Genomic DNA, 17,502 nt, shown 5'->3' with positions numbered 1-17,502 from the left:
GTATACGGAACCTGTAAACTACACTAGTTCGTAAATATTATTGTAGTTTCTCAAATATAGCTACCTCGCTAAAACAAGGGATGTGGGACAAAATGTTCATTGTGCAAGGCAGATGATTTGCAGAAGCACAACACACAATATTGAATCATAAGGACAACTTAATCATATTGTTTAGATTTAAATCCGCAACACACTTTGTGCTTGCATGTTTACATTTTTACAGGCAGTACAAAACGTTCAGTCTTCTTGACTGACCTACTTCTTTGTTTGCCAAAAAGAATACTGGATAACCAGCTCCCTTTCACTTTTATTAAAAAAAAAAATCGGTTCTACTTCTAGCCAGCCAACTCAGAGCGAGGAAAAAGTACATGCTGAAGTGAAGACAATGATTTCTATTGGTCTATTTTAATTCAGAACATCCTGCACTGTGAGTCCATCATTATCTCCAAGATATTCCCAGCAGCAATAGTCAACCACTCACAGGGTACATCTCAATACCAGATAGGCCTTAAGCTTGACTGTCTGGAATTCAACCAGGCCTTCATCGACTGGCCTCGACTAGAAGGCCACAGAAATGCACCGACGTATTTGATCACACAATCTCAGACACGTGCGCATCCAAGGAAGAAGGCCGTAACATGCAGTACAGTACCAACAAGGAAACAGAACAGGACGGAATTTTCCATCCAAAACCCATTTAGGTTCAGGGGCTCTGCCTGGGCCATAAACAGGTTGAGCCCAAGGTGGTTAGCCCCCAACGACTCTGCTTTAGTAGGGGCTCGTGTTTGTCAACCAAAGAGAGGGGGGACCAGTGGAAAATTACCAGTCCCGCACTCGCTCACGAACACACACACACATGCACACATACACACGCATACATAGCCAGGACCAGCTGAGAGACTAACCTGCAGCCACATATCTATCTCGCTCATTGCTTATGTGACAGCTTGCGTTTTTAATGGGTGAGAGTGCGGGGGGCATGGTTGTGTTGTCAGGACGCGCTGGCCCGCAAACTACGCAACCAGTGACATTCGATGGTGTGTGTTGTGTTCACGTCTATGCACATTTCCAAGAAAATACCTGAGACATGTCTAGTGGCAAGCAAAAAGGGTTGGCAGCAAGCAATGTGTGTGTGTGTATGTATGTGTGTGTGTGTGTGTGTGTGTGTGTGTGTGTGTGTGTGTTTGTGTGTGGGTGTGGGTGTGTCGGTGTGTGCACTCACTAAAGGTTCAAAATATTTGATATAAAACAGTACATTTATGTTTTTTATGCTTCTTCAATATGAAACTGAAGGTGTGTTTTCAACAACACACATTACAGCCATGTTAATGTGTGGAAGCTACTGATCCGTAGAGATGAATGTCTCTATAACAATTTCCAAAGGTTCCCTATCCATCTACATTTAAGGCCATATAGATAATCTGCAGATTGGATTCGATGACAATGCCAAAGAAGCAAATGCTGATGGTGTGGGAGTATGAATATCTCAGCTTTCATGAGCTGTGAATTGTGGGTGTTGGTGCTCATTTTAGCCTTTCTAGCAAAATACTTCAGTATAACACAAAATGTGAACATAATTGTATTACCTGTGTTCCAAGGCAGCTCACCATCATGTGAGTGAGCAGTTTGGCAGCAAACATAGGGAAACGGGAGCATAGCACGTGGGATATAATGGCCAATGCAAAACCTGAAGAGGGACAAGTAGAAGACATAGAACCAACATGAATGTTAAATTAAAAAATGACTCATGTTAATCAAGGGGCTGTTTAGAACAATGTGGGAGGAATATAGACACAATGCATCAGAGACAAAGCTGAAGAGAAAAGCCATTTGGCCGTGGGCACACAGAAAAAACACAGTAAAATGCTATGAAAAAAAAAAGTCAGGGAAAGTGTGTTTCGTACCCGAGATGCAGATAAATCCCGAGGCATAGAAGGCGTCGTTGTAGGATGCTAGAGTAGCAAACTCTGCGTAGGCCATATAGATAGACAAGTGGGAGCAGGCACATTCCACAAAGTTCCCACTCTCTTTCACCACCCTGCAGTATTGACCATCTGATGACCAGCTAGGGAGAGGAGAGAGGAAAAAAAGTAAAGACACTACTGTTAAACAAATGTAACAAAACACAGTTGAGGAAAACAACAAAGGCAATCCAATTAACCTGCAGTATCGTCATGTTTATTAGTGTGTTTTGGCATGACCTTTACCCTTTAAAGATGCTATGGGGCAAACCAGGACATAATAATCATGTTTATGCTGGTTTCGAATGCACAGCAATTGAGTGAGTGGCTTCTGAAAAGCAGAAAATCCTCTCTCTCTAACATTTTATATTTTGACATTTACTTCACAGCAAGAATGTCATAATGCAATATTGACCTTTCCCTGTGACTTTGCTTCTTTCTCCACCATATGCCTCTATATCAGTTCTCTCATCTGTTTTTCTGCAATGCATCGTCCAAGTTTCTGCCCAACCAAACCCGAAAACCAATTCATAACTTGTAACAGAGTGTTACTGCCAAGTCCCATTGCACACACCAGGGATGTCCTCAACAAAGTGACCACTGAGTGGGAGGACTCTGTGTAGTGGGCTAAATGTGCAGATATTAAACACAATTATGTGACTTCCCCCATGGCCACAAATAGGCCTTACTGAGAGGCCGTACTGGAGAGGGGTAAGCATGGGTTCAGAGCTTTAGGTACATGTGTGTAAAAGTGTCAGAGATAACCACTTAGTTGATATTTATTAATAACTACACTAGAATACACAACCCCAGACACTAATATAACAACATACCAAGGTGATGTCATCAAGAATAGAAGCATTTTGCTTGTCAACTTGCTGTTTTGGAATAGCTGAGCTTGTGTCTGTACTGGTGGGTCTGTTATGGATTACCTTGCAGTGGTCTGGTTCCAAAGAAGGCACAGGGATCGGCCTGGTTTTACTTGCTGACCAGGAGAGTGGATACGATACACCACCTCATTGCCATCTTCGAGGGGTCGTGACCTTCTATCCTGAAGGCTGGCTGAGAATACCTAGATATAAACAGAAGAAGAGAAGCAGGTTCAGCTGGGGATGATGGCTAGTTTATATTGAGTAATACTGCCACCTGCTGAAGCAAAAATGACATTAAAATCTATTTGTGCTTCCCTTACCTTCCCATTGAGAGCATTGTTTGTATCATTGGTGAGAAACCAGTGTTCAGTTCGAAACTCGGTGAGCTGAATCTGGCTGAGGTTGCCACAGTCAGCGGTGGAGACCGCTGGCACCGCCAGCAGAGTATCTGGCAGCTGGAGGAAGTCTGCGTTACGGCCCCTGAACTTGTGTCCATTGATCTGTGTGGGATACCACTGGAAGGCAGAGATGGACATGTATGGACATGTTTCCAAGATGGTACCCCTTCTGGAGAAATCACAGAAAAACAATCATTTCTTATACCAACCATGAAAACCATGCAAACATTCTTTAAAAATAAACTTCTTTGTGTTTTGATCTAATGCGCATGACATGGTAGTGTTTACTGATAAAATCAACACAACATATTCAACATCTTAAAACTGTATTATCGCCCTTATATTCTCCACTCACTGGGACACTCACATCTGACACTGACTTTGCGTAAGAAGGGAGAATGCAAATCGCTCAGCCACCTCAGCAAGGTGGCTGAGGCCCCGGGTGTCGACTCTGCTGGGATTGGCTAAGGCACACAGCAGGTTGTAAGTCAAGTTGCGGCTACTTTCCTGAAAAGGAGCCCGCTCTGCCTCTGCAAGCACCTGGCTCAGGAGAAATAAATAGACAGAGAGAGAGAGAGAGAGAGAGAGAGAGAGAGAGAGAGAGAGAGAGAGAGAGAGAGAGAGAGAGAGAGAGAGAGAGAGAAAAGAGAGAGCTCAATTTAGCTACAATGTATTGAGGAACAGTTTGCTCTGTTTTTGTTTACAGGTATATCGCTCTAATAATCTGTGTGTCATCCTCACTTGAGCATTGTATCTATCTTTTCCACCCGTCCTGACAGAGCTGTCACTTTCATCCGTTTAGACCTTAATGTAATGCAGCTTTTATAGGGAACAATGTCACTTTTCCTGCACTGTCTACTTCCTTTCTCTTACTCTCTCTCTTTGTGATCCCACGTACCCTAATGCTGTGGAAATCATTCACCTGCACACAAAAAACAGCGGATTATCCTCTTGTCTGGGGTATGAGAAGGCACAATGTAAAGACTCTATTATCAAAGCACCTTACTAAATGCAGAACTCATATAGAGGTACAACTTAGACCTTTTCAGATGACAATGACTTGTCCTTAGATCTGCCAGAGTAAGGGGTGATTCATGTCCTTAAGCGTAGGGTCTGTCTGAAGTGTTTCATGCCATGTGATGGCATGATGGATTTCAGAAGAGAATCATAAGTTATCTTACCAAATACATTAGCAAAAAATAAGCTTTAACACATACTCCAATATTGACAATAGTTTCTAATTCAGTGTTATATATTATCAAACTGTTTTACCTGCTGCTCCAAGTTCAATGACAATGAATGAAATTGCCTGAAAATAAGGTGTGGTTATTTGTTTACAGGAAATGCTTTTGTCTTTAGTCTTACCTTCCCCAGAGCTTCCAGCATGGCGACCATCTGCTCACGAGATAGAGGTGTAGAGAGCTTATTGATCAGTCTTTGCAGCACCTGGTTCAATATAGTTGAGTCGAGAGGCTGATGTAATTGATCCAGTATGAGCCAAACAGCTTCACTTGCTGCATTTGACACCAGAGTCACATTAGCCACCCCAAACAGAGGGTGCACTCTGGTTCCCCCTGTAGCATTGTAAAGCTCCACCTGGAAGCGCTTCGGCGTAGGTAATGTTGAGGCGAGGTCAGGTGTGAGGTAAATGTCCATTGATGTGTTATATTGGCCCACATTAAAGGTTAGCCTACCCTCCTGTTTTGGAAAATCTCTCCCTGCTTTGGCAGGCCAGATTGTAGAGGGCCCCACTACCTTTTCCCTGGGCAGCTCCTAAATGAAAAACAAAAGAAAGCTAAATAAACAGACATGATCAACACAAATAACTTACCCATACAATTTAAAAACAATGAAGTCAAAAGAAACAACTGTAGGTCACACTACTCTGAATGATTGAAGGCATACATCTCATTTGATAAACAGCATCCACCTGCAACAGCACATGTAGATGAATGAAGTTAACCATGTTGTGAAAACACACTATCAACCAAACAGGATTTGACGATGCATCAAACCTTTTGTCTGCCAATAGATGTGCTTCTAAAAGATGAAAGCAGATGACATGGCCATGTCTCTCAGTGGGGTTTTGTTAAGTGCACTATACCCTCTCTTACTTTCATCTCCAACATAAAACAGTGCCAGTGAATACTTTATTCCTCTGGACTGCATGCACCTAGATATCTCTAATCATGATCACTCAGATAAAAGCAAGGTGGTAAGATCAAAGTCGTAAGGTTGAAAAAAATGTTTTTGTTATTAACATCAAATAACCATGAACATTATAAATATATCAACATTACTGTTACAACAGGTGAAGGGGAAGACCACAATCAGAAAACTGATTATATCAGGCAAGGTTAGTACTCCTGGAACCAACTTTGTGTGTTATGAAAGTGACAATTTCAGTAAACCATTCGTAAACCAGTAAACCAGAAAACCATTTTTTTTATCACTAGCCAGATGAGATAATGATTGAGGAAAAATAATCTTATTTTCACCAGGAAATGGTTTGAATCACATTGACTTAGATAAAAAATTAGACATGCTTCTCCACAGAATGACACCTCCAAGGCAAAGCTGAATGAACAAAGAGTGCTTGAATGTTTAATTATCACACATGTTTGTTACTTACCAGAGTGCGATATTGTACAGATATGACTGAAGCTGTGCTTGCTCGTCTGTGGACTTGGAGGGTCAGCCTCATGGTTGTCAGGGTGGCAATGGGCAGTCTGTGACCAGTGGCAAAGTACAAAATGCCTTGAGGGTCGTCGCTCTCTGCCAACGTGACGTTCGCAAAACGGGTTGTCTCATTAATGGTAGCTCCAGCACCCACGTGATAAATCTCTACCAAGAACCACGTCTGCTGCTCTGGTTCCTGCAGCAACACAGAAGGACGACTGTTTGATTTTGTGGACATTTATAATCTATCCTTATAGTGAAGTGATTTTTAAAAAAAATAGCTGAATAACATCAAAGTCCTCTGCATTTTTATTACCTCATCATCCTGGACCTCAACAGCGAGAGCACAAAGTATCTCTCCTCTCCTACACAATGCATTTCCTGAGGTCTGCAGAAGTTGTCTGGTTAGGTTGACTCCATTGTTGACAAGAGTTAGAGCTGCCTTGCTGAAGGTAACTCTCCAGAAGACCTGCAAATCCTCAAAGGCTCTGAACAGCGGGAGAAAGAGCATACTAACTAACTACAACCAGACCTCAGTTTTGTCCAAAAAATATTAAACAATTTGTTGTTTTATCACCTGTTTTCCTGTCTTTGAAGGTAAAGAAGGGCAGTTCTGTTCACCGAATCCTCATCCAGAACTTGGCCCAAGAGAGAATTAAGACTAAACCCTACGATGCCGTTATGGAAGTCACTTCCTGGTGTGGATAGAGGGAAAGATACAGAGAACAAAACAGAAACGAAGAGAAACAGTACAAATTAATTTACAATTACACGGTAAAATTATTTATTTTGTAATCAATCATGATAAATAATCAAATTATCTGCCCACTGCAGTGGATATGTGAGACGTGAGGACCAAAATAGAAGCTAGAGACAAATTTAGCAGTGACCTAAAGCAAATGAAACCGAAGAAGCAAATGTAATCACTCATTGAGATAACAAACATCTCTGCGATTTTATTTAATTTAGAGCTATGAACAAAACAAATGAGTCCAGAATACAAGCTTTATCTTTAATCTACGGCTAATTCAAACAAAGATCTTGAAAATATATTTTACCAAGGATAGTGATCTTGGCAAAAGCTCCAAAGCCCTGGTACGGACTGTCTGTTATCTGTGCTCCTCCCTCCGGATCACTGAGGTAAACAAAGAATACTTCCTGTCCCTCTGGCTCGGTGTCATCCAGGATGAAGAGTATAATCTCTGTCTCATTCTGACCACCCTGCAAGGACACAATGGTGGACTCCAAGCGGAAGTCCTCTTCTTCCTTTGCAAGGGTCCCAGCAGGGTCCAGAGGGAATGGTAGAGGTGTTGTACTTCCATCTAGATAACAGTGCACAGCAACACAACTTAAGGCAAATCTGTAAATATCACAGTCATTTACATTAAGTCAGTGCTACAAAACAAACACACACCTCCATATACTTGAACTCGAACCCTCACAGCCGCAGTCACACTGTCGGACCTGCGCACCCTCAGAACTACCCGTTGCTCTTGCTGGGTATCCTCATCCCTGTCTTCAGGTATTTGAACCAGTCCAGGTCCAATGCTCAACACTCCTCCTGTCACATCACTGGCTTGGATGGTGACAGTGGCCACACTGTGCTGAAGATTGAGGCGAGGAGAGGTCTCTGCCCAAGCCAAGTCTGGAGTAAGGACCTGAACATCTGTAAGATTGACGTGAAAGTTCTCATCAGCCTCTGAAAGGGAGTCGTCAAGTATTGAAAGGCGGAAAGAAGTGTTGGTTTGAAGCGGCGAGTCAAAGACCAAACGCCCATCTGGTACGCCGATAAAGTCCTCTCCTGCTGCTGCGCTGCCTGCTACTGTTGTGTAGGACAAGCGGGTGCTGTTGGTACGAGAACCGTAGAGTCTTTGAACATAAAGTGTGATTGTCTGGATGTCCTCTGCAATGACCAACTGGCGGGAATCAGGGGCAAACTGGTAGATTCCCAATGGCTCCACTTCTGTCACAGTAAATCCTGACCTGAACCGGAAGACAGACATCACGGTGAGTCTTCATTTGACAAACATATGAATTGTATTCTTGATTTAAATGGTGACATTAGAAAATTGTACTCAATGGGTGTTGGAATAATAAGCAAGGGAAATTGAAGGAGCAGCGCATAAACAAAATATAAAGATATTAAACAGATAATCTGTAGAAAAAAACAAGTTACATACATAAATACTCTGCTCCTATTTACTGTAACATGCAGCAGGTTTTCAAGTTAAAGTGCATTTATTCTTTTAGAACTTCAGAAACCATTACCTGAGCTTGACAGTACTAGCTGCAGAAGTACTGGAGGTAGCAGCAGTGAGGTGTATAGCATAGGAAGCCGGCACAGATGCATCAGCAATAGCTGCTAGAGATATAACTTTAGTCTTCTCTCCATGAACGAGGGTCAGTGAGCCTGAATATGAAAAAGTACCAAATTACCAACATTAAGAATGCAGGCTGTTGATAGTCCATGTTAGTGTTAAAAAATGATTTTTTTGGTACTTTACTTGCAATCATCTGACATTAATGATGTAAGTCGTTTGATACAATGTGTGAGTCTACACTGCTATTATTCAGCTTTTCAATGATAATTTCCTCTATTGGGGTTTTACCTGAATTTGGGGCGATAGCTCCTAGACTGAGCCCTGGCAGAGCCTGACCTGAAGGATAGCCAGCTTTCCACTGGACCCTGATGTCTCCAAACAACCCTCTTCGTGTCACCGTTGCTTCACATGCCCCTGTTTCAACACTTGAAACCTGCAGAGCCAGTGAGGCAAAGCCAACCTGCACAACATATGTGAGTAAAGACGTTAATTATGCTGTTATTTTCCTGCCTCCTTTACCATTAAAGCTTCAGTCGGTAACTTTAAAAAAAATAAAAAAAAGTTGTGTCATATTTTTTTCAAACACCCTATCCTGGCACTAGTACACAAGACAGATATTCTGTGATGGGGTACTTCTGCCTCCTTTTAGTGCTCCAAACGACATTTTTAAGATTCAACAAAGAAGCTTGTCAACTCAAATCAAACTGTCAAACTAGGCAGTGCTGATCAAATACAAAACAAGATGCTGTTACCACATGACTTTTTTCTTAGCTCAAACTATATTTTTTCACAGATTATCTGTTATATTAAATGACATTGAATTGGCAAGAAACGTGAGAGTATAATGCTGCTATAGGTCCTAGTATGTCGCCTGGTGACAGAGAAATACATATATAACCGGATGTTTATTGATCCATATAGAGATCTCCACCAGCAATTCAAAAGACAGTTTTTACTTCACAGATAAATCATATCGCGGCAAAAAATACAATCCACAACCACAACTCACCTCTGAGCTGGCAGCTTCTTCAGATACAGTCACCGTTGCAATGTTGGCGTCATGAAGGAGGCGAGGCGGGGAGCCAAGGATAGGGCCGACTAGTCTAACATCAGTCAGCTCTGCTGTGAAGCGCTCACCCACTGACAAAAACACCTACAGAGAGAAAAGCAGGAAAAGAAGTGTAAAAAAAACACACACACTAAGGTATTTAAAACGTTCGACATGTCTCTGCGCTTATCGTTACCAGACTGCTGATGGGCACAGTGATAGTACTGAAGGTATGTCCCTCTCTCAAAAACAGTCTTCCTTCAGCTTGTCCTCCCAGTATTTCTTTGATGTCCATCACTTCATCTATCCCACCACTGATCCTATAGCCCACACTAGTGTTGCCAAACAGCCCGGCATGCCGTGTCACATTCAAAACCAGAGCTCTGGTGACCTGAGACTCTGACCCCATTATCATAATGGACTGTTGGTCTGGGTTCAGGGTGAAGACACCGTGGGGCTCATCGTTAGCAGGTACTCTAAGAGTGAGAGAGGAAGATTAATTTCAAGTTAATTCAATTTTAGACTTTTTACCTGAAAGTCAATATGACGAACCTGATACGCATCCTGAGTAGGTTTTGGTTGGCATCCAGAGTGGCACCACCCTCCACAGCCGTGAGCTTGATAGTGTAGAGCTCCTCCAGCTCTGGCACTGTATCAGGCATCAGGCTGAGGACAATTTCTGCATCCCTTTGGCCTTCCAGTATCATCACTGAGCCCCGCAAGGCTAGAAAGTCACCTACTATATCTGAGTCACTCTGTATCTCCCAATGCACCTGAGGTGTAAGAAAAAGTAGGGTTTTGTTTAACAGTGCAACAAATAATTTAATTCAGTTAGTTTTGTCAGAATGAGAAGGATATGTCTGGATGCATCACATGCTGGTCATTGAGTTGGTACGTTTTTATTGAGGTCAATGTTCAGAAACGTACTGACAACAGCAAAATCAGAAAATAAATGTCATAGTGCTGATGCAGACCCCAACACACATTGCTGGTGGGCCATATGTGATGATTGCGAGCAATCAATTTGACAAATTAATTCAATGTGTGTTGAATAAATCTTACCATGATGTTACCCATGACACCCTCTCTGCGTGTAATATACAAGGAGATGTTGAAGGGCCCCTCTGCTTCTGTGGATTCATTATAGACACGCTCTCGAAGAGCATCCTCAGTAAACTGGACGATACCATTTGGGTCACCAAACTTCTCTATCTGGTAGACAAAAACATCAGAAGGGAACATGGTTGAGTAGGGTGGCTGACGTTCCAATAGATTCCCTATGCCAATTAAGTCCTTGAAAATCAAATTCAGATAATAATTGTTTAACAATCTTAACTGATTCATGACGGGGACCTCAACTGTATAGATAGTATACAACGAAGTACCTTCAGTGTTATGGAACCAGCCTGAGAGTCAACATCCAACTCTCCAGACAGAATGCTGAGCTCTACAACAAATGTCTCCTCCACCTCCACTTCCCCATGGGGGAGAATCCGCAGCTCTATGACCCGGGTACCTTCTTCTCCATCCATGAAGAAGAAGGACCCGTTCACAGGCTCTCTAATGTCTTTATTCAATGGAGGAAGGACATCTCTGCTATTAGGGCCAAGGATGATCCAAGCAACCTGTCGAAGGGTAAAACCAGTTTGAATTTGTCGATTTTCACAGAGAAAGAACTTATGTAAGTTAACAGCAAACAACACTTGCTGAGAGAACTGAAGTGATGAAAGCAGAAGATATTGTTCCTCATACCGTTGCATTGCCCACAAGGCCTCCTGCTCTCTCCAGAACAATACTCAGTTTGAGAGTGGAGTTGGGATTGACCAGGGTGATGAGGCTCTCGTTCAGGAAACGGACTACTCCACTTGGAGAGTCACTCTTGGCGATGGTTACCCTGGCAACTTGCTGAGAGCCCAAAACTGCTCCGTCTGTAGCTCCAACCAGCAGGACCTCAAACACCTCTGCATGTTCACTGAGGGAGACAAGTTCAGTGTTAAATTGGAATTCAACAATGTCTTCACTCATTGTAGTTTTTGATTTTATGTTTTTCAAAGTCTAAGCTATTTCTCTGATGATTCATCTGCTATTTTACCCTATATATATATAAAAAAACATTTTATGAGTTGAGCTGGACATGTATTTCAATTATTTCTTCTCTCACCTGTCCAGGTCATCTATAATAGTGACATTGATGTAACTGGTATTCTGGCCATTGACAAACTCTGCTGAGCCATTATTCAGGATGTAGTCGAGGTCAGGGGTTGCAGTTAGGCCTCGAGAAGTGAACTGAGCTGAGACCAGTCCATATGAGCCCACTCTCCTTACTACTGGGATCAACACAATGCCCACATCCTCCTCAACTGTGTAAGAAAAAGAGCCAGAAGAAAATATGGATTTTACATGAAGTGAATCATCTATTAATATCTTTTCTGTATCAAATAGTGTCATAGCAAATTCCATACGACAGTCCCAGGACTGTTGTATGAAATTAGCCTGATCTGCCATGAAAATTCACAAGATAGATTTCAAATTACCTGTAATGTTAACATAATCCAGACTGAACTCCAGGATACCCTCAGCATTGTCATTCCTTAATATGACCACAGCAAGAGAAGAGACGTTCCCTATAGCTGGATGCTGGTCCAGCTGGAGACCTGACCCAACAGCACTGACCACCAGAGGGAGACAGAAAGAGGAGCCACTGTCACTAAATGAATTCCTATTTTATGAATGACTTTGACCTGTTGAAGCTATTATAAACATATCAACCAACAAAGATGCTAATCTACTCCAATGTATTAAGTAACTTTACCTGACATTTACTAGCTCGACTTCAGTGATGTTGAGGAAGAAAATCTCAGTATCCTCTGCAAGATTGTCATCCTGGATATGCAGTGTGACTTGTTGTGAGGTCTGGCCTGGAGTAAAGAGTATTCGTCCTGAAGCTGGAGCAAAGTCCACTCCACTGACCGCTGTGTTGCCTGACGTCTGATAGGTCACCCACACACTGCCCAGACTGCCTAAGGAGCGGTTTACTGTCAAATTCACCTGTGGTAAAAGAGAGAAAATATGGCATTGGATTAGGTCTGTATACAAAACCTAAATTGTTACTGAGCGTATTCCACCTATCTGATGAGGCTGATCAATATATTATATCAGCCTCATGTTATTGACCTCACCATTCCCTCCTCCTCTGACACCCTGATCTGGTGTTGGGTGAAGGAGAACACGCCATAGGGGTTGTCGCTGGCTGCCATAATAATCTTAGCATGCTTTGCTATCGAACTGATTTCCAGTCCAGCGGTGGCAGAGGTCAGAGTAAGGTTGTACTCACGCCGCTCTTCAGGAAGATCATCATCTAGGGCCTGCAATCACGATGAATATAACAGGGACATTTTCATTAAAAAAAAACATTAAAGGCATTTATTTTTATGCCTGCATACACTATAGTGCATTAATACAGAAAATATCTGGATTTTTCTGTGAAGTCCACATTTATATTTAAGATTCAAGATGTTTTTACTGTCATATGCACAGATAACAGACAGTTTTTCTAAACAATGAAAAGTTTACAATAAATGGTAATAAATAAATCAATAAAAAATAAGGCACAAAATATAAAAGATATAACAGTATTGCACAAAAATATGATAATACTATTGCTATGATATGATAACATATGATAATAGTATTGCTATGATAAATATATGATAATATGATAATAATATTGCTATGATAAATATATGATAATATAATAGTATTGCTATGATAAATATAATAAAATATGACAATAGTATTGCTATGTTAAACATGATAAAATATGATAATAGTATTATTGCTCATTGTATCTTAATACACTATGCATTGCTAAAACATTGCAATTTGTAGGAAAGTTCACGTGTTGATGGTATTTCGGGAGGACACTTTTGAGGTTGCGATTGGTTAAAATCCTTGAAATCTTGTTTTGGAATATTATTCACTACCTTCAAATTAATGTTGGCAAAAGACTGTCCGTCTTTCAAAGTCACAGTGCCGGAGATCGCTTCAAACTCAGAGACCACAGCTGGAGTGATATTCCAGTACACCTGGACCTCTCCAAACACACCGGGCCCTCGCACAAGGCTGGAGGATACACACCAATATACAAAGGGATTTCGAACTTAGATTCATGATGAATAAACAGAGGCAGTGGAATTTGAAGGCCTATCTTGTTTTGTCTTTCCAGGTTAGTGATACATTTGATGTGTATCTCACCTAATCACTGCACTACCATTGTAATCTCCCTGAGGTTCTCCGATGAGGACGATCCAGGAGGACTCTTCTATTCCAACAATCCCCAGGGCAGCTTTGTCTGCCCGGATAGTTATGGTGGCCAAGCCTTAGAGAGGTAGATGAAGAGACAATGATGATATGACTGTTGTGTAAATGTAAGACTATAAGAAAAAACTTCACATTTCTTCAACAATTTGATGCACTGTCAGGGTAAGGTTTTATTAAAAAATACTGACCTTTCAAAGGGTCAATGACAGCTCCACTCTCAGCAGGAAACAGCAGGATAGTGAAATGCTCGACTCCTTCCAGTGCTGTGTCAGCGAGGGCGCTAATCATAAACGACTTTATAGATTCAGCCTGGGAGGTATGAAAAGTATAGCAGAATTCATGACGCAACGTACTAGACAGCACAAAAATTACATAAAAGATGGAGTACTGCCCAATGTTGCTGTGAGACCGTGACTCCACTCCATACCTCAGTGAAGACAAGAGTTCCATTGAAAGGTGAGAGGTCATCTGCAGCCTGGTCTTCCAGCTGCCACCCCAAAGTCACTGCCCCTTCGCCTCCCGGACTACGCTGCACTGATAGTGTCGCCACAGCAGCAGGATCATCGACAAACTCTGGCTCGCTGACAGTAATCTAAGAACGTATTGAGTAAGATAATTATTTCTAAAACTGAAAAATACAATGATTAAAGATACACAGGTCGTTATAGATTAGGCAAGTAAGATGGCAGCCGACCTCTCTTATCTGTCGATGTGTTTATTGTTTACCTTGTACCATATTTATCTTAAAATTATGTTTATATTTTTTATTATTTGTATTGTTTTATTCTATGTCTATATTTATTGTTATGCTACTTTCACCACGTCAAATGTTCAGCACTAGTGGATCACAAATCTGTTGATGGAGAACGTGTCCCAAAGTGAAAATTACCTCCAGTTCCTGAAAGCCAAATCGCCCGAGAGGTGAGTCGTTGGGTGGAATGCTGATAGTAATAGAAGTAGCTTCGCCCAGTTGAGCGCCACCAATCACACGCAGTAAGTTCACTCTGAAGGTCTCCAAAGTCTCCACCCGTTCGTCATCCGAGATGGTGATGGCAATTGTAGCAGTACTCTAAAAATTAGGATAGTGAAACACAAGTTGACAACATAGAAGCTCTGTATGCAATAACTTGTGGACAGCTTTACATCATGGCTTGATGTGATATCAAAGGCAGGTTAATTTCAAAGGACAGTTCCTCCATGTACCTGTCCATCTTGAAAGGTGATGTTCCCAAATGAGGGGCTGTAATCATTAAGATCAGCAGTGACTGGCTGAGCCTCCCAGTAGATTACCAGTCTACCAATTGTACCAGCAAGTCGCACAACTGAAAGATGGAGGACGTTGTCTGGTGGTGGAATCTCATATGCCAGCACACTTCCAGCGATATCCTGGACAAAATGTTATGGAATAATGTTTGATTAGCACTTAATGTTATTAGAAATATGTGTCTATACTGTATCAGTTGAGAAGTAGTTTCTGATCAGGCTCTCTGGGTTTCAAAACCAGAGGTTTACAAACTGCATGAAAGATGGAAATGTATTTTATCATCATTAAGATTGCATTTTTATCATGTTTATGTGCCAGTCACTGTCACCGAGATGACCCGAGATGATGTGCTCACCTCAGACACGTTGAACTGCAGAATCCCTCGAGGGTCATCATTCTCCTGGATGGTGACCTCTGCTACTTCCATACCAGGCCTATTCACAATGGGCCTGCCAGCTCCTGTTGACCCTCTAACTAGCTCCACACTGGTGATATTTACCAGGAAACTCTCTGCCAGCTCTGGAACGTCATCCTTAGAAAATACACATGTACATATACACTGAATAACGGGAAACAAAACACACATGCGGTCTCTCTATTGTAGGAACGTAAGTAGTATTTATATGAGGTGGTAAGGCAATATTCATGCTGAATGTGGGCAGTGCCAAGTGGCGTCAACCACACGCACATCTTTTCTATGGATTCTGCTGTGAAAATTCATCAAAGTTGAAATCTTTTTTGCTTTGCCACTGGAGGCTTTCATCCATGAAAGCAAGTATAAAGAAAAGAGTGAGACTGACACAGACTTAAATGCAATCAATCTCTTTTTTAATTTAAGTAATTGTCATTTTTGCAGACTCTCAGCCACAAATTCATTTTAAATGTTCCGCATTCATGCTCATTCACAGTTTATGCAGATCCTGTTAACAGGCAAGAAACAGGGGTGGATCTGCAAGGTTGGTCTGAATGGGCATGAGTGCAGGAGGTGTAAAATTGCAGAATACAATTTAGAATGTATTGACTGCATTTTAAGTTTGTTTGCTCTGAGTTGTTTTTTTTTTATACTTGCTTTATTGGTTTTTATATGTTTAGTCGACAAATTAGCGTTGGTAGAAGCAAAACATTAGTCCTATTCCTGACATATTCTTCTTTACTCATGTACATTTCATAAACTTCTCTATTACTCAACACTGTCTCCTCACCGGTAGGATTGTGACAGTGACAAGGGCCACTGTAGCACCATCTATCATGATGATAGTGTTGTTTTTGGAAGTGTAATCCTGTCCTGCGGTGGCCCTGTTGGATGGGGGCTGGTACAGGGCTGACCTGGTCTCGTAATGGATTTCCACCTCACCTGAAGAACCCTGCTCCCTAACTATAGAGAGAGTCAGATTGACTGGAACCCCTAGGAGTTGGAAGAAAAAATAAAGTGTTAAACACAGAATCTTAGAAATGATATTTCTAGAAATTATATTTCTAAGACTTGCCATGTCATGGGAAATGGCAATAACAACCTAAATCTGTAAAAATCCCATAAAGTTAAGTTGAATAATACGTGACATAAAGGTATGCTCCTCCACTTCTTTTCTGACATTTAGGGCTGGCCTCCAACACAACGATTACTTTACATGCTGGAAATCTCTGCAGATTGCCTTGACAGTAAATCGAAAGTGTGTTTACTGTAAACCCTACTTACAAAACCTCATGCCAAAAAAATAAAAAATTGGTATGAGCAACCAATTTAACCTCCAGCAACCATTTTTGGAACAAAGAGAGAGGTAAATTTATGGATATATTTGAATAGCTTAGAAATAACTGATTTGTTAAACAATTATTACAGTAAATAAATCTCTTCTGCACTGATCCAGAAAATGAATACATTCACAAATCATCACTTATTTATAAATTTCTTGCAACATAAATTTTACTCTTACTCAGTGGTTCTTGTGTTAGTGTAAATTGGGAGTCCAGATGCCATCCAATCACCCCGTAGGGAGAACCATTTGGTAGGATGGTGAGTAGAGCTACTGCCCGCTGCTTGTCAATGACTGCAGCCTGTCGTAGGTCCTGAAGCCCCACAGTGGTGACATCCACAAGGGTGATGGTGACACTCTCTCTCAGCTCTGAGACACCATCTGCTAACACAGTCAGTGAGATGATGGCCACGGACTGACCCTCAGAAAATGTCACCTACAGATATGAAAACACATCTTAACTTGATTGCAGAAATTTGTCACGTTACACTATAATTTTTGTCCTTTGTATGTTTTGGTAAATATTTCATTTTTAAATATGTTGTCAAGTCATACAGTAACGTCTTAATTAAGACAGGAGGGCAAGGTTTACTCACCACTCCTGAAGTGGGGTAAATGTCTGCCAGACTGCCATTGGCAGCCCAGTGAACAGTCAGTCTGCCAAAAGTCCCTCTTTTCCTCTCCATACTGAGAGAAATCTGATTATTTTGCTCCAATTCCTCCACTTCCACAGACAGAGAATTCTGCAAAGAGGTAATGATAGTTTATTTCTATAGTTCAATAGCTTGTGGTAATGCTTAAATATGCCATTGAAAATATTCTGGCATGGTGTAAGTACATTGAGGTTTAACAAAATGGCTATAATTAAACTACTACTGATCATGA

The 17,502-nt window shown here is 41.4% G+C and overlaps 1 protein-coding gene across 1 annotated transcript in view; it reads right to left on the bottom strand.

Moving 5' to 3' along the window:
• adgrv1 (adhesion G protein-coupled receptor V1) overlaps positions 1-17,502 on the bottom strand; it is a 95,956-nt gene that overhangs the window by 36,330 nt on the left and 42,124 nt on the right. Inside the window, exons 56-88 of the mRNA XM_068604771.1 lie at positions 17,214-17,360; positions 16,798-17,053; positions 16,066-16,268; positions 15,219-15,395; positions 14,803-14,985; positions 14,489-14,668; positions 14,027-14,191; positions 13,788-13,908; positions 13,534-13,657; positions 13,263-13,401; positions 12,459-12,644; positions 12,092-12,327; positions 11,814-11,947; positions 11,441-11,639; positions 11,032-11,251; positions 10,665-10,904; positions 10,342-10,491; positions 9,832-10,052; positions 9,476-9,755; positions 9,241-9,384; positions 8,520-8,691; positions 8,179-8,320; positions 7,325-7,893; positions 6,969-7,232; positions 6,488-6,605; positions 6,227-6,398; positions 5,864-6,106; positions 4,597-5,004; positions 3,599-3,771; positions 3,154-3,400; positions 2,894-3,033; positions 1,905-2,065; positions 1,587-1,687 (exon numbers count right to left, since the gene is read on the bottom strand). Of these exons, the coding sequence (XP_068460872.1) occupies positions 1,587-1,687; positions 1,905-2,065; positions 2,894-3,033; positions 3,154-3,400; positions 3,599-3,771; positions 4,597-5,004; positions 5,864-6,106; positions 6,227-6,398; positions 6,488-6,605; positions 6,969-7,232; positions 7,325-7,893; positions 8,179-8,320; positions 8,520-8,691; positions 9,241-9,384; positions 9,476-9,755; positions 9,832-10,052; positions 10,342-10,491; positions 10,665-10,904; positions 11,032-11,251; positions 11,441-11,639; positions 11,814-11,947; positions 12,092-12,327; positions 12,459-12,644; positions 13,263-13,401; positions 13,534-13,657; positions 13,788-13,908; positions 14,027-14,191; positions 14,489-14,668; positions 14,803-14,985; positions 15,219-15,395; positions 16,066-16,268; positions 16,798-17,053; positions 17,214-17,360 (6,615 nt within the window). The remainder of the gene's footprint in view (positions 1-1,586; positions 1,688-1,904; positions 2,066-2,893; positions 3,034-3,153; positions 3,401-3,598; positions 3,772-4,596; positions 5,005-5,863; positions 6,107-6,226; positions 6,399-6,487; positions 6,606-6,968; positions 7,233-7,324; positions 7,894-8,178; positions 8,321-8,519; positions 8,692-9,240; positions 9,385-9,475; positions 9,756-9,831; positions 10,053-10,341; positions 10,492-10,664; positions 10,905-11,031; positions 11,252-11,440; positions 11,640-11,813; positions 11,948-12,091; positions 12,328-12,458; positions 12,645-13,262; positions 13,402-13,533; positions 13,658-13,787; positions 13,909-14,026; positions 14,192-14,488; positions 14,669-14,802; positions 14,986-15,218; positions 15,396-16,065; positions 16,269-16,797; positions 17,054-17,213; positions 17,361-17,502) is intronic.

This window comes from Clinocottus analis, unplaced genomic scaffold (assembly GCF_023055335.1).
Source record: "Clinocottus analis isolate CAN_PGR_092001 unplaced genomic scaffold, fCliAna1.0.p SCAF_7, whole genome shotgun sequence".
Taxonomy (NCBI): domain Eukaryota; kingdom Metazoa; phylum Chordata; class Actinopteri; order Perciformes; family Cottidae; genus Clinocottus; species Clinocottus analis.
This window is presented reverse-complemented; position numbering and strand designations above follow the sequence as displayed.